The following is a 17,486-nucleotide window of genomic DNA, read 5'->3' as shown; positions in this document are numbered from 1 at the left end:
AAAGGAGAGTGGAAGAGAAGGTGTTGGCTTCAAAGCCATTGTGATGTGAACATGGGCTACTCACGTGATCAGGATGGACTGGTTGTCTCGATCTAGAAACAGAAACAAGCAAAACCAAACTCATAAGTCATAGGTGGGTCTAAAAACAAACAACCCTTCGAGGACTCTTTGAACACAAGCTCTGGCTTTGCCAGTTTGCTAGGCTTGTCTAGTCATTGTGGGAGAATTTATGCAGATTCCCTGAAAGTGGGATGCTCAAGAGGTGAGCCCCACAGTGTAAAGGCTCTATCTATGTCTGTAGATCTGAACTCCTTGCTGGAATGTTCTCATTTTTTTAAAAAAACAAGGGAGGCAAGCCTTGTGTCCTGAGCTGTTGGGAGGTCATAACTTTTAGCTGATTGAATGTCATCTCAATTTTTTGGTTTTCATATTTTTACTTCCATAAAGTAAGACTGATTTTCCATTTATGAAAGCGTGTGAAGAGAATTGTGCACTCCAAAATTCATATATTGAAGTCCTAACCCCCAGAATCTCAGAATGTGACCTCATTTGGAAATAAAATGTAAATGAGGCTCAGGTATTATTAAAGATGAGGTGAGGTGAGACTGGGATAGGCTGAGGCCTGATTCACATCACTGTGTCCCCATAGTGTAGGAACGAATGAAGACATATGCACCAGAACACCAGGGGAAGATGGAGGCAGAAAGAAAGGTGATGTCCTACAAGCCAAGCAACACTGAAGATGGCCTACAAACCACAGAAGCTTGGTGAGCTCCCCTGACACATTTCCTTTCATGATCCTTATAAATACGTTTCTCATTGAGATGCCCAGCTTGCGGCATTCTGTCACAGTGGCCACAGCAAGCTAATACAAACAGTGATGTCAATCTTCATATAAATTCAGTTAATTAAAAGGGAAGAAATGGAAGGAATGGTGAGGATTGTAAATGTGCTGTTTGATCTTTAAGAGTTTTCTGATCATGACTGCTCACCTCCTATGTCTGTTGTAAGTCAAGTCAGATGACGGTTGAGCAGACAAGTGACCGTAGGCCCAGTAATGTGGCATGAGTCTATGTCTTGGGAAGGATCAGAGGAGTGCACTATACTCCTCAGACTTTGCAAGCATTCCTAACATGGTTGGTGGTTAGTGTCTCTTTTAAGTGTATACATAGTGGGGTGAATTGGTGGTGTGGAAGATCAGTGTCCTGTGTCCCATAATCTCCCAAATGAGCACAACTTTGGTGTACTTTACCTAGGACCCCTGGCTTTTCTCTGAACCCTTACATTACTACTGTAACAAAAAATGCCACAACCTTGGTCATTCACCCCCCAAGTCATTTGACACTCCCAAGTTCACACTCACTGATGTATTGTTTAGATGACTGAGGTCTGCAAAGGGCCCAAGTGATTGGCCATTAGCCAATAATGACTTAACAATTATATGAATCCAAGGGCCAACTCACCCGTCAGCATGAACTGGTAGGCGTTGTCAGAGATGGAGAAGATGTGGGGTGGGGCCTCCTGGCGCTTTTTGCCTCGGTAGGCTGCCACCACCTCGGGGTTGTACACTGGCAGCCACTTGTAGGGGTTGACAGTGACACAGAAGAGGCCTGAGTAGGTCTGTGGGAAATTCAAAAGATTATGGATCTTGTTTTTCCTCAGAGAGATAAGTGAAATAGAAAGAGGTCAAAGGGCTCTCACGTAGATCATCCAGGCTGCGTATCTCTCTTTGAGGTTGTACAGTACGGCAGGCTCATGGAGGTGGGTCATCATTGCCATGTCCTCGATCTTGTCAAACTTAGGGGGGTTCATGGGGAAAACCTGGTCACTGTTCAGAGTGAGCTCCTGGGTAGGACAAGGAAAAACAAGTGGTGGACACAGAGCCAATGAGCTGTGCTCTCCTATGGCAGGTGGCATAGTGGACACTGCAGTGTGGTCAGGGAGGGCATTGCCACAACTTAATGGATCATTTCCATGCCCAGAGACGACCTGGCAGTAACTTTCCTTGACTAAACTGATTCTAGTGTGGTGCCCCCAGGCATTCTGCCATTGTGTGTGCCAGGGAAAGGCATTGAGTGTGTAAAGCTAAAGAGCAGTTTGGCCCTTAGAGTTGCCAGATGGAGCTTAAGATAGTCAAAGGTGAGGCGAGTTGTCTTGATTTGTCCTGCTGCTCCAAGTGATGTAATGAGACAAAGGTTGGAAAGAGCTTTTCTCGTGTGTTCTGTGCTTTCCCTCCTCAACACCCCGCTTATGTGGGCTTCTTTGGAATATCTTTATTAAAGTTGTCTCTAGAAAGAAAGCCCCAGAGTCCTGCTCAGGTGCCCCATCTCATGCCCCATTTCTATTCTCCTGTTTCTTCAAAGCTCTCATAATTGCTTGCATCTCTGCTGTCATAGTTAAACATTTGGACAGGTATGATGGTTCGTGGCTGAAAACTATTTGGAGATAATTACTGAATTTCACCTCTCTGTGTTGTTCCCACCTTTGCTTCTTGCTCAGGCATATAATTGGTTCTGCACTTCATTCTCAGGAGGCACAGAAAGTAGGGCAGAAGAAGAGAGAGCTGAGAAGGTTTGCTGTCTTTTACTCTCCTAAAACTGAAGTTCTTAGAAGAGCTTTGAGGGTGATGGAAGGAGACTTGCTGGTGTGGGCTAAAGTTCACGAGGATGGAAGGCCTTCTATCCCAACACCTGAGCCCACGGAGTGACACAAAAGAGAGCCCACACGGACAGAAGCTCTCTGCATCCTGATGGTGTAAGGACTCATTTCTTAGTCAATCCACCAGAAAGGCAGTGGGTCCAGGATAACTTTCTGTAAGGTTGTGAAAATGGGAGCACAGCTCTGAAGTGGGGGGAGACCTCAAGAATGACTGAAAACTAGTTTTCATTTTCCTTATCTCTGTGAAAAGGAGCTAGAGTCAGAGGTTAAGTTCAAGGATAACACATGTAAACAAGATATGTTTGCTGTGCCTGCATTTGAACTGGTATTCATCCCTGACACACATCCCTTATACCGGATGCTAAACTTTGGGTAAGCGGGGACCATTTGCAAAGAGACTGGAATGACAACAGAGATCTGATGTATGTCCCATAAGGATTGAACCAAAGAGTGCATTGTGATTATCCACTCTAAACTAATGAATGTCCCTGAGCTTGCTCTGTAAGCCTCCTACAGCCTAGAGCTTGTATTGAGTTGGCTCATCAGGCAACAGTCAACATCGCTTTCTTCTTAAAGTAGACCAATCTATTTTACTGTTACTTGCCCTATTCCGCCAAAGCAAACACCGCAAAACCCTCCTAGCCCACATCTTCAAAGGAAAGTGGCAGAAGCAAAGATGTGGTGACAGTAGCCTTCTCTCCCTCTTCCACCACAGAATGGCAAAATTAAGTTTGTTCTGTCTCTAGATGGTTATGTCCCAGCATGCAATCTCTAGTAGTTCACTCCAAAGGAAAGCAAGGATGCTACATTATTCAAGATCAGCACTTACCCGGTCATCTAGGGTCTTGACAATAACTTTGTCATTTTCCCTGCTCTGAATCATGCCTTTCACGTACATTTCTTTATCATCCACAGCAAAGCAGGCTTTCTTAGAGTCGAATGGACGGTTCTGAGCCTCAATCCTCTCCTTCTCTGGTTTTCGGAGGTAGGGAGCAGCTTCTCCAAAAATGGCCATCTCAGCGTCTGAACTCATGGCTGCAAGGGGGCTGGGAAGATAGGGGAACTGGTGAGGTTTGGGCTTGGGTAAGTATTCCACCCACCCTCTGCCCCTTTATTGCCATTCAGCAGGGAAGGAGGGGCAGATTCAGAGCTCTTGGAACAAACCTATCTTTTGAGAGATCTACAGCCAGGTCAAGAGATCAAGTGGGCAAACTCAATGCAAAGAAGGCTCCAGCAAGCACCTCCTAAATGACTCATCCTGCTTGAGGCCTGTGACCTGAGAGCCCTTATGTAAATGTGGGGACAGTGTTTGGAATGCCAGCAATTCCTAATAGATAATTCACACAGCTCAGGGTTAACAACAGTGATTTGAACGTGAAGATTCATTTCACTTGATTCGGTAACAAGGTAATTAATGGAAGGCACACTGGCCCAGTGCAAGCAGTCCAGACTTCAACATGTGTCAGAACCCTCTAGGAGCTAGTTAAAGTAGATAGCTGGGCCCCAGCTCTCTAGTGTAGGATTCAGTGAGCTGGAAATGGACATTTCTAGCAGGTTTCTACCTGATGTGGCTGCTGCGGTCCGCAGTGCTCTCTCTGAGAGGCACTGCCACTTTGTCTTCTTGCTTAAGTGTTGTCCTCAAGCTGTCACATCAGGGGTTTATCAGAAAACATAGAATCTCAGACCCAGCTGAGACAACTCGGGCAGAGCCTGCATTATAGCAGGATTCTCGGGGAAGTTCTATGCTGACAGAGAGAAGAACACCACCAGGCCTGGAACTGTTTAAAGTCCACTTGTGTACAGCACTATCAGGTTGGGACAAGGTTTAATTATCACTTATCTTAGAACCCGCTGCATCATGTCAGGGGGACACATAAGGTCCTCTCATCCCCTGTGTCATGCTTTCCTATAGTCGTCACATTTCTTAGGCCCTTTGTGTGTGTATTTTCTCTGCTTTCAAGCTGGAAAACTCATTTTAACATGTCAGCAGTGACCTTGTTCAAATCATGTGCGTTCTCTGGGCTCCTGCCTCATCCTATTTAACATGAAGAAACAGCTCCTGTCTGCCACACCCAGGTGTAGTAGCATGGACCCGTGACTCCCTCTCCTCCTGTCTGCTTCATTCCCTCTTTTTGTCTTTTCTCCCATCTCCTCCTTGGGTCCCCTCCCCCACATCAACCTTCCTTTCCTTTCTCCCTTCTTGTTTCCTTCCCCGTCATTCTCCCGTGACTAAAATAAAATATAATTACAATAAAACGGAATTAAATTAGACCCATGCAACATTGGTACCCATCTTCCTGTATTTCTCTTAAACAGCTAGTGCTTTAATATCTTTTGGAGTCTATGTTGAAAGTGAGAACAAGCCCATTCCATTTCTCTCCCCGTCTGGCCTTTTGGGAACCGCTCTTCATTAGTCACTGTTGAAATGCCTTTCTGTGATTCTGCAGATGTTGCCTTCAATGGGGTGAAGGGTTTGCTTAGCTCTGGGCTTTATTCTGATGAATTTTCGCTTCAGTTTTTATTTTGGCCAGTGGCGCCTTTAAGCCAGCTGTGGCTCATGGTTAAGATTTAATGGGAAAAAACTGGGATTTAATATAGTATCCACAAAGAGGGTTCCCAGGCTCCCAGCAGTCATGCTGCTTTAAAATGCCTTGGTTATTTCCTGGAGAATAAAAAGAATCATAATTTTTCCTTCCTTTTCCCCGAAGGGAGCCTCCACTGTTGTGGCTTAAGTGGGTTACATTACGGCGGCAGTTCTCCAACCTAGTGGTCTTAGGACCCCTACATTCTCTTAAAATGAAAAATGCAAGGAGGTGGTATTTCCAATGTGTACCAGATGAAAAATTAGAATTGAGAAAAAGTATGAATTCTTTAAAAGGTACTATCAAATCCCTTATAAATAACATATTTTTGAAAATGGTATTTTTCAAAACCAAGAAATGACAGAGAAGAACAGCCAGTATTCTCTTTCATTTTGAAATCTCTTCAGTGTCTGCTTAATTGTCATGCCTGTTGTTAGCTTGGTTAAAGTAAATCTAATTTTTTAATACCAGCTCTTTACACTGTAGTATAATTTAGGGAAGGAATGGAACAGCAAGCATTTGGGCCTGTCAAACTATCTTTTAATTATCTCTTCAAATAACCAAGTTATTATTCTTAGACACTTACTGTTTTCAACTTGACAAGCCGTAGAATCTCAAAGGCTTCTTGCAGTGTGGAACCTGAAAACATCAATATTTTAATTTGGTTCCATTATAATACACTAGTCTAGCTGTACCTTAATTTAATTTTACTTTGTTTTGAGATGGAGTCCCCTAGGCTAGCCTCATGTCTGTGTTGGCAAGTGCTACACCGTCAAGCAATCTCTCCTGCCCTTAATTTCTATTTGGTAGATTTTCCAGGTTTTCTGGTTCTGTCTCCTGGGTGGTGATATATGAATAGAGCCTGCAGGTGGGAAAAGTGAACAATACCTGATGGTTGAATTATATTTAGTCTTTCTAGAAAAACTAGACTTTCCCTTCTAGACCTCAAATCATCACTAATTTTCAGATAAAGGTTCTTTCCCCCGCTCCTTCTCCTGGCTGTCGTCTAACTGTAGCTTGAGTCTAGTGTCTCCTCGTGGTATCTCCTGGGTGAGATGAGATGTCTGCACAATAGTATTTCACAGGTGTTTTTGCACACCTTCACACACAATTCTCCCCATGTCAGGCAGATTTGACAGACCAAAGGTACTTGATGCTTGAAGTAAAGTCTGTCTATGACTTTAGGATGATCAGTTGCCATCCCAGCTCTTGATAAAGGAAAGCCAAGTCCAGGTTCTTGTGTAAGATTACCCTGTCCCTGGCTGTTCTGTGTCCTTCATAGCTTTATCCTCTCTGTGCTACGTGACCCCAGTTACATCTTCACTGTTTCTTCCGCCGTGTCCTTCTGCATCTCCTTTACTGTCCTAGTCACTCTACCAAAATGGACTCCTGTTAATCTCATCAAGTGTGATGTCCAAACCACGTGCTCTCCTCACTTCCTCCTCCAGAGTGCCCTCACCTCTCTTGACTTAGGTTTAATGACTGAGGCGGTGACTGCTGATTGGCAGCCATGCCATTCTGCTGACTCCCCATTCACGGTCCAGCAAAGTCCTTCAATCCTCTCCGGGCATGCGGTTGCTAAGTCAAATCTTCTCCTCATATTTATGTAACAGAGGGCTGAGACCCAAGTGTAAAACCATTCGTTCTTGCCCGATGAACATCACTTCCTTAGATCTGACCAAATTCTCTTTGTACATGACTTACAGTGCACCCTCCCCCCCAGCTCTCCCTTCGAAGGGCCCCTTAATTAGCCCTTTTCTGTTCTTCCAGCATGACCAGCTCCCACACTGCATAGCTTTCAGCCCTTTCAGCCATCTGCTCTGTTCCTATCTCCAAGGGCCTTCTAATTGAGATGTTTGCCTTCCCACCCAATCTCCATCACCACTCCCAAGTGCTCCTCTGTTTGCTTTAGTTGTCCCCTGTCATTACCTTTGACTTATCCCTCTCCTGGAAATTTCTCAGCCATTTTCTCGTCATCTACAGAGTGGTCACAACTCAGTGACCCTGGGCTGTTTTGCTCCCAATTCATCTAGAATTACCTCTAATAAATACAAAGTTTGGGATAAGAAGGGTTTTATTACCACCTTTGAGTAGGTTTGGATGATTTTACCTTGTTCTTTCTTTATTGTTTGTGACAGAGGCACGACTGTGTGGATTCAAGAGTTCAGACTGTACCCAAGGGTCAACCACTGACTGCCATTATGATCAAAGTGAAAGTAAACCTTACCTTCTTGGTTCCCAGTGTGACTCTTAGTATCCTTCAGGAATGGGATGTCCTCTTGGGGCTGATTCATAGAGCAAAAACAATCAAACAAAAAATATGATTACAAGAATTTTTTAAATATAGAAAACATGCTTATTCTGATTTGTGTTCATATATATGGACACACAGTGGATAGTGTAGGATTAAAAGAAATTTCTAGCTTGTGTATTTTTACTTTGGGTTAATTCATCATTCCCTGTAATTGCTTAATCACACCATCTTTTTATTTATTTATTTTTTTCAGAAAGAAGCTAGTGGATGTGGCAAGTGGCATTTAAGTTCCTTAAGAAGTTTAACAAAGATAGACTGTCTCTGACATATGAGAGTTCAAAATTTAGTGAGGGTCAAGAAAAATGCTCAAATAAATCTTAAACAAAGAAGAGTAAGAGACAAGCCCATGAGTCTAGACAAACTGTTACAGAAATGTGCATCTGGCTAGGGGGCTTTGCCATCTGGGGAACGATCAAGTATTGTAAACTGGACAGTTGAAGCCATCTCAGCAGGGAGCTTGTGCACACTCTCAAGTCTCCTGAGGAAAGTGGAGATGGGGCATCCAAAAAGTTGTCTAAGGCCAGAGAATCCCAAGTTAATTAAGCACACTACCATTTCAAGGAATTCTCTGCAAAATTTTAAATATCAAACTTGATTTCAACAAACTTCCCATTTACTGAATACTGCTTTAAAGAAGCCAGAGATGATGGCATTGTATGGCTTGTGGCAGGAACAGTCAATCAAGTTTTGATATACTGGTTGCTTCCTTTGCTTTCAGGTCCTTAATATGCCTCAGTTATACCCTGAAGTGCATAGCAATTTTTCAGAAACATTAGCTCATATGCTGAGTCCTTTACTCAAAGGATATCAGACTCGGAGGCAAAATCAGTTCTGTTTAAGTAGCTACTGAAAATTCTTTGGATTTTCGCTCCTTTCTATAAAATGATTCAGATGTACCAGAAAAGTCTCAAGATTCCTTTCAGCCCTATGAGTTCCAAGACAGGAAGGTCTCAGGTAGAGATGATAGCCTGAAATCAAAGCGTCATGTAACTCCAAAAGCTGGAGTTGCCATGATGGCTACTACTGTACTGTTAGACTAGATCCAGCGCAAAATCCACAATGTTCCCCGTGTAAAACCAACATACAAACCAGTCAGTAATAACCAGGTTAGGATGCATTTCAATATGGATTAACAGTCAAGCAGTACTATGGAAACTTTTGTCCTGTAATACAAGATTTATATCATCATAAAACCTCCAAATTGTTTAAGGTAATCACAAAAGAGTTACCACACATTAACATGTCATTAATCTATTAATTGAATGATGTGGCATCTACCTAGAAAATCAGTTTTTATTCTGCAGGCGAGTTTTCCTTCTTGTCTTCCAATTGTATGAATTTTTGTATCTTTTCCCCTTGTAATATCCTCTTGAAATACAAGGGCTTTGGCCATGTTGCCGATCTCATTAGTAAGGATGACTGTATTGCCCTTGACTGGTAACCCATCCAGGTTAATCAACACTATGTGGGAGAAAAAAGTGAACACTTCTGAGTGCTTACCTTAGATGCTGCAGTCGGAGCAATTTCAGGAGTGTGGTCCCCAGCTTTCTTTATACTCCCAAATCTGCCAGCCCAGCATTCTGGCTTGGCTCTATTTGGGGGAATCACCATTTACTCATTAGATGTAAATGCGTCGTAGTTCTGATCTCTCACTCTTGTTGAATTACTTGGATAAATGACCAGCGGAGGCTTTATTATGCCAAGTCAGCTGCATAGGGATTTTGACGTTGGACACAGATCTTTGAGACTTAGAGAGTCCTAGGGGCTGAGTGGAACTGGGGCAGAGTGTGCTAAGAAGGTCAGGGAAGGGCAGAAAGCTTCTCCTGGTCATTTGTTATGCAATAGATGATCAATAGTGTGGGCAATGACCACACCTTATTTAGTTAACATGATGTGGGGTGACCTTCATGACCACCCTCTCATGTATAAGTTTAAGTTTGCCTCTTTTGTCTTGGTTTTGCTCTTTAAAATCTGCTATAGTTTGAGAAATGGTTTATAAAACTAGTATTGAGTTAAAACAGGAATAAAGGAGTTTTGAGTGATGTTGTGGGTTCTAATGAAAATATACGATAAGTCCTATGATCACTGGGGAACTTTTGGGAGGGTGGTGGTGGTGAAACATAAGTGATTTTGAATATGGGTAGAAGTCAGAGTCATTCGGGGCACTACTGTCTGGTTACAACCAATGTTTACTGAATGCATGGATGATTCAGTGTCAACACCTCCAGATGCTTAAGGAAGCCACTTCCAGAAGACAAGGGACAGGGTAAATAACATTCTAAAACACATTTGTGAGCAGAGGAGGAGTAGGAGGGAGTAGTAAAACCACACAATATTTTTCAAAGTAGATCTGACAGAATGAGGGTAAGAGAAATAAACCATTCCACAGGGAAGCCACTTAGGAGATGTGGCAAACTCTACTCACTCCCATCAGACAGTCACACATTCTAGTCTGTTAAGGATCCTTAGGAGGCTTTCAGTAAAGAAATGTGAACACTCTTGGGTTTTGTTTTAGTTTCCTGTGCCTAGAACCCAGAGCCTTGTGTACACTAGGTCAAAATTCTACCTGAATAACTTTCTGTGGGTCTTGGCATTTGTTACAGTGACTTAAGGTTGGGACAGTATCTTATTTGTTCCTGGTTTTATGAAACATGAGAAGAGTGCTGAGGGATGCAACCTGTATAGAAACACTGGCCCAGCACCAAGCAGTTGAGAACTAGCTGGCTTTTGCAACTGCTTTTATTCAAGCTACCATGTCCTGAGTTAGCAGATGCTCAGTGAATGTTCTGTGAATGAACAAACCAAGACGACTGATGAGAGAATGTGGACTGAAAGAGACCTGAAGTGATAAGGCAGGAAAAAGGAGTAGATCCCCAGCTTCTTTTGTTAATAGTGACTAAGGACTTACCACACTTTTCCAACTCTGCATCTTTGGAACTTCATACTTGTTCGATTAGGTATGTGTGTGTATCATCCCTATTTTAGAATGTAGGAATCCCAGTCTCTGAGAGATGAAGTAGCTCCTCCAAGGCCATAGAACTAGCAAGCAACAGGAGTGGATCCTCTCTGTTTCTAGAAGCCATGCTTCTAAACTCTCGACATGGAGGCAAGACGCTGCTAAGGGCACATGTGACTCGGTGTCCTGTGCTGGCATGGGAAGAGGGATATGAGGTAGGATCCCTGTCCTAAAGTACCTGACAGTGGAAATGGGAACAGGGTACATAGACATAAACAGGTTAAGTCGTTCTCCAAAGATTAAGTACCCAACCAGGAGGATGCAGAGTGGTCAGATTTGTTCTTAAGCATCTGAAAACCATGAAGTGTCTCATATATGACATATATATATAATATTTATATATTATAAAAACATATATATGCATATATATTATCAGACTATTAGAATTCTTATTAATGGGGCTGGAGAGGTTACTCAGTAAAGTGCTTGACATGCAAGCATGAGGACCTGAGTTTAATCTTCAGTACCCTTGTTTTTTAAAAAAAAAAAAAGAGGGGCAAGGCTGGGCACAGTGTTGCACACCTGTTATCCTAGTTCTGGGGAGGTAGAGATAAAAGGATCTCAGTAGACTGCTGGCTGGACAGCTTGGCTGAATCAGCAAGTACCAGGTTCAGTGAGAGACCCTGTTTCAAACAACAATAACACTACAATCAATACAACTGTAGAAAGCAATTGATCAATTGATCAATATAACTGATATGAACCCATGGTACACACACACACACACACACACACACACACACACACACACACACTACTAATTATAATTAGAGTGGAGTGGTGGTGACTGTGGATGGATAATGGTCTTTTTGTCATTCATATAAAATGTCTGTTTTGTTATGTTTTGCTATCATGAGAGAGTTATACTGTTTGTATTCTTATTAACATCCTTATTCAAATGGAGAAAATGAGGCCTGGGGGGGGGCAGGTAATTGTTCATAGACAGTGTAGATCCAGAGTTTCTGTTCCCAAAGTGACACTTTTATTCTGTCCTCTACCCTCCAAAGGAAGTGAACTTTATTATCCTCTCTGTGTCATGGATTCAACTCAGGTCCTCATGTATTCAGAGCAAGCACTGTATCTTTAAGCCACATTCCAGTACAAAGAAGGTAGACTTTATACAGGTTAGAAGAATGAGGATGAGGTTAGTTGTGGGAGAACTGAAGAATCACAGCCTGGGATCAGACTTTCCAGGATGCATTTTAGCAGGTCAATTAAGTGAGGCTTGATGAAGTGCAGGACGGAGAGGACTGGGTTAACAGGTAAAGGCTGGAGATAAAGGCTGGGCTGGCTTACAATGGACTTCTAATGCCCAGCAATGTAGCCAGGGCATTGTTATGATATCAAAAGGGAACATTTTATATTGTTTTTGAAGATGAATCTAGAACTGGTAATAGAATATAATGGTAAAAGAGGACCACGAGAGCCCCAGATACTAAAGAGTTCAGATCTGTGTTAAACATTTCCAGAGCAGTACGGTGGCCTTCATAGTCTTTGTGCCCTCAGTGGTCCTAGGTCCAGCTGCAGATTCAAAGAGAAGAGCATTGTGTGTCATCATACATAGGTTGTGGTTGCCATGGTATTCCACTTAGATATAATAAGAAAAGAGATCTAATTCCCCAGAAGCAGCCATGCGACGAATGAAGTCTGTTTGGGAATAATTAAGATCCTTGTGAGATTCAGGCTTATGTTTTGAGGTCTTACCTTCATTATGTCATTATATTAAAATCTGTGTCGTATATGTTACTTGCACTGAATGCAAAAATAATACTGTAAACTGAAGAGGGCCCTGATTAAGAGGTTTAAAAGGAAAGAGAACACCAGAGGGCTACCCCGAAGGCAGGACTCACAGGACTTTGATAACTACAGAGTTGGAGGCAGGAGGAAGAATCAAAGACTGTTGCTTTTTATTCCATTCTCATTTCAGCCTGTAATCTAGGTCCCTGGCACTAGCCAAGAGGAGAAACTGTAGGCAGGAAAATGAGTTTAGATTTAAAACAAAGCTAGCAGGAAGAGACTGGGGTTGTGCATTTAAATAAGTGAAAGTGAAGATTCATTGGGGCTCTGTGTTAGGCAGTGTCATTAGTATGGAGGTGATAGCGGAAGTGCTTAAGGAAAATGTGCACCCTTGGGGAGACTGTGTTGAGGATGCGGAAAGAAGACACAAAACAGGGGAGAAAAAGAAATACAAATAACTATCACTCTACAAGGAAACAAACACCAAAATGAAAAGTAGTATCCCATTGTTGGAGTCCAAAGACCCAAGTGAATGCTCATCTGCTATGGTTTGTGCCTCAACGTTTCATGTGTTGGAGGCATGGTCCCCAGTGTAACAATACTAAAGATGGTGGGTCTTTAAGAGGTGAGCTCACTGTGTGGTAATTGGATCATGGCCACCTTTGTGAAGGGGTTAATATTGGTCTATCAGAGTGAGTTAGGTCTCACAGCAGTGGATTAGTTCATAAGGTGTTTCCCCACTTCCTTGTCTTTCCTTCTCCATCCCTCTTCCCCCTCCCTCCTTTCTTTGCCTCCACAGTTGTATTAGAATTTGATCAATATATAAAAACCTACACATGCTTAATGTCTTCAAACAGATGAGTTGGACCTTTATTTGCAGCTACAGTCCTATTGCCACATTCGAGGAAATAAAAATCCTATCACCTCCTAGAGTCTCATTGGGTTGGAAGTCTTATTTTATCCTACCACTATGCTCTCTCCATAGTTTATAGCTTCTACATCATGCCAGTCCTCTTCTCTCTCATATGAGAGGAGCTTTGGGAATAAAGACTTTGTCTAGTCTCCTTACAAAATCTTTTCTCACTCTACGGTGTATGTCACTTCATTACTGGAGCCAACAAAGAAGTCAAGGGTGATAACATATTCCAGAGGGAGTACATGAAAAAGACTATATAAGAAGGTGAAAAAGAGAGGATCAGGGATAGGGCATTGTATCGGTGAGGAGGGTGACCTGACAGTGACATTAGCAGGATACTGAGGGTGGCAGCTTAGGCTAGGGATTAAGGAGTGAACAGGTGTTGAGGAGGAAGAAAGCAACTCCCTGATTTTCCTAGGAGAGGCTGGGCACCAATTACAATGGAAGATGCAGTCAGAGGAAATGTAGATTCAGATATGACAGGAGGACTGTAGCAAGGCCAGAGGGAGAGGACGGGGGAAGAAACATGGTCAAGGTCATGCCTTACCAGGATACTTGAGAAGAAAGGGCAATTAATTGTGCTGATAGTAGATCATGCCTCACTCCTCACAACTTGAGTTACCTAAGCGTTATGTGCCAGATGAAATTTCAAAGAGCAGCAGAGGCTTTCTCCAACAGGAATAGAAGTTTCTGGATGAATGTCTTGGAACAAGTATATTAGTGAACAACACTAATTCATACTTGAATTGCCCAACTAAAGAATTGAATGCCTCTGTTGGATAGTAAGGGGAGCATGGAATATTTTCTAGTCTATCTCTCACCTTACAGAATCAGAAATTGAGGTTCTGTATAGGTCACCCAATTTGGGCTAAAGGTAAAAATCTCACGCCTCCTCACCCTACTGAAATTCAAGAACACAAAGATCAAAACTTTCAAATGTAACACATAGCCTTCCTCACTGCAACCGTGCAGCCATTTACTTACTGAAATTTTGCAAGACAGAAAATTTGGTTTTCTTCTTTACTTTCCTTCTCTTTTCTTTTAATTCCTCCCTGATCCTTTCTATTTCTGAGCAGTCCATAAAAGCTTTAGACTCATGGTGATAATGCTGCTCAGCCTCCCAAATGCTGAGAGCAGGGTCATGAATCACCAACCCTAGCTGGGCACACATAGACATAGTTTTCCAAGTGGGAGACAGGCTTGGTGAGGTTAGCAGTCATTTACAGGGAATAAGTGGTGGAGAGAGAACTTAAACAACTATCCTTTGGCTCCAAGTTTGTTTTTGTTTTTGTTGTTGTTGTTGTTGTTGTTTTTTTGGTTTGGGCTTTGCGAGATTCTCTTATACACTAATGCTTCGGAATTATATGCATTTTTCAGAATCACAAGCAAAGCAGCTAACTTTCTCTGAAGATAACGGGATATTTTGTGGCTTGAAACATTCTGTTCAGAGAAGAGATCTAGCCAGCTAGGTCTGTTTTGTAAACTGGAGACTTTTGGCATGGCTTCAAGCCTGTGACATATACCTGCTAGTTTTAGAGCCTTCTTCCATTTGCCTTTGTTTTGTCTATCAGCTATGATTTGGTACTTTAGCTGCGTAAAGCCGTATCATAACTAAGGTTAACATAATACATTGATAATAGTTTCCACCAATGGGTCTGCAATGTATCATTTTTAAAAAGCTATGTCTTTGGTGAACACAGTCAAAATTTGGATTTACGGCATTGAAGTCTGCATGATTATGTAGTGAGCAAGAGTAAACCTTAAATTCTTAAATTCCATCAAATTCTTACCATTTAAGGTATGGGAATTAGGTAGTAACAACCTTTCTGAGTCTTAGTTGAGTTCTCATTGAAATGGGGGGGTGGGTACAGCAATGCCTAACTCATAAAGTTCTTGTGGCAATTAAGCTAGTTAATGAATGCATTGTTAGGGCACTGCTTGGAAGTAATGTGATAGTTTAGGAAAGGGAAAGGGATTGGAGCCATAGCAGCAGAAGAACCTGGGCTTTAGGAATGATCAGCTTCAGGAGAATGTGCCAACCACTACCAGTGGCAGAGGCCTCTGGAAGCCATGTCGCTAACATCTGTGTTCATGTCTTTCATGCTGCTGTCTAGAGAGGTCAACCAGATGACCCAGCCTACCCACAGTCTATCAATCCTCCATTCCTATTCACTGCATAAAGCTAATATTCTGTTCTCACAGGCCTGAGCATTTTTAAATCTACTATACAACTAAATGCAACAGTAAAGGAGAGGGCAAGATTGCAAATCGATGCTGGGGTTAGGGTGATCTCCCATCTTGGTTTGCTTGAGATTGAGGGAGTTCTGGAAATTTTCAGTTTAAGGATTGTAAGGGCTAGGAAGATGGATAAATGGTTAAGGACACTTGCTTCTCTTCTGGATGGCTTGAGTTCTGTTCCCACAGCCATGTCAGGTGGCTCACAACCACCTGTAACTCCAGCTCCAGGGGATCTGACTCCCTCTTCTGGCCTCCTCAGGCATCCACATACAGCTAACACACCCACCCATGTACACACACACACACACACACACACACACACACACACACACACACACATTTTAAAGTCAGGACACACTCAGCACTCTACCTAAAATGTGAATAGAGTATAATGGAAAAGTCCTCGAGCTTGACCTCAAAGATGGGGCTCTAGTGGGCCAGTTTAAGATATTCCCTCCACCCCCACTAGGATAATTTTTAAAAACTGCATCTGAAACTGTTGATTCTAGCACGTAATACAGTAATTTCAAAGCTGTTTACATTGCTCAGTGGAGAACCAACAACATAATGACAGCATAACCTCATCCCACCATTTATTTATCCAACATTTATTGAGGACCTACTATATGACAGGAAGTTTTTATGTACGGGGCTCTGTCCACATGTAAATGACTATAGCAAATGTATGTCTGTGGGGTAGCCTACAAACTGTCGTGTAATATCACTTAGTGATAAATACTTTTGGGAGGAAAAAGGGGGTATGAGGGAACAGTAAATGTGTGGCATTTAAATAGATTGAGCAGTGAAAATCTCTTAAGAGGTAATATTTCAGCAGATACCTGGTGACAGAACTGCCAAAGTAGGGCAGGATCCCAGGCAGAGGAAACAATGTGCCTTCACAGGAACACAACAAAGGCCAGTGGGACAGAGAGTGCCAGTGGTAGCCATAAAGGGCAGAGGGCAAACACCCTCTAGCCTTGAAAATGAAAATGAGAACTTTGAACAAATTAATCCTTCACTTAGTTATTTTTTTGTGGTGGGAGACACCAACCTAAGGCCCCTTGTGTGCCGAGCACACACCCGTTACTGACTGAGACCTCTAGTTACAGAATTTGGTTTTAGAAACCGGTGATTATTAAAAAGCCAATTTTAGTCTAGTATCTGCCCTCCTTTTATTTATCTGTTTTACCGAACCCTTGGAGTTGTATATTTTTATGGAATATAGCTTGGGGTTTTGGTGCATTTATACACGATATTGGCGAAATCAGAGCAGTCAGCGTATCCGTCACCACAAGCATTTACTATTTATTTGTGATGAGACCATTTGAAATCTTCTAGCTATTTTGAAATAGGCACTACCTTAGAGTTAACTACAATCTGTCATGAAATGAACATCAGAATTTACTTCTTCTTATAGCTTTGGGCCTATCATGCCCACACTTCCCTCCTCTCCTCTCCAGTCTCCCCTTTCTCTCATCCCTTCCTCTTCTCTCTTGTTACCATCACCTTCCTTCTCATTCCCTCACACTGGGGTAACACTTTGACAATATTGCTTACCTCTCAGCTTCTATGAGTGCAGCACTTTTGAGGTGTGTACATGTGCCAAGCTCCAATCAGGATTTGTGCATGCTAGGCAAGGACTGAGCCACAAAACCCAGACCTTAAAAATCTCATATGGGACCAGGATCTTGTCGTTATGTTTAATTTTTGTTCACCATTACTTAATTTTGACACACACACACACACACACACACACACACACACACACACACCACCACCACCAACAACAACAACAACAATAACAACAAACAAACAAACAAACAAACAAAACAATTATATTGGATGTCTCCATTTTATTCAACAAATGATTAAAAACACTCTTTTGGGCATTGGGGTGTCCAAAAGTTGTCATTTGAAACTTCTCATGTTCTAACTGGCCAGTGCCAGGTCTCAAAACAATTGAAAAGGTGGAGTGGGGCTTGAGGGAGAGCCACCCAATGCCTCCAGAGAGAAACCATATCCCAC

General features: G+C 42.4%; 1 protein-coding gene across 1 annotated transcript in view; it reads right to left on the bottom strand.

Moving 5' to 3' along the window:
- Positions 1 to 3,691, bottom strand: part of Myh13 (myosin heavy chain 13) — a 46,643-nt gene extending 42,952 nt beyond the window's left edge. Inside the window, exons 1-4 of the mRNA XM_027426243.1 lie at positions 3,488 to 3,691; positions 1,702 to 1,845; positions 1,464 to 1,620; positions 65 to 92 (exon numbers count right to left, since the gene is read on the bottom strand). Of these exons, the coding sequence (XP_027282044.1) occupies positions 65 to 92; positions 1,464 to 1,620; positions 1,702 to 1,845; positions 3,488 to 3,691 (533 nt within the window). The remainder of the gene's footprint in view (positions 1 to 64; positions 93 to 1,463; positions 1,621 to 1,701; positions 1,846 to 3,487) is intronic.
- Between the last annotated feature and the right edge of the window lie 13,795 nt (positions 3,692 to 17,486).

The sequence above is a fragment of the Cricetulus griseus genome, chromosome 7 (assembly GCF_003668045.3).
Source record: "Cricetulus griseus strain 17A/GY chromosome 7, alternate assembly CriGri-PICRH-1.0, whole genome shotgun sequence".
Lineage (NCBI taxonomy): Eukaryota > Metazoa > Chordata > Mammalia > Rodentia > Cricetidae > Cricetulus > Cricetulus griseus.
Note: the sequence above shows the minus strand (reverse complement) of the source record. Positions and strands in the feature narration are given on the sequence as shown.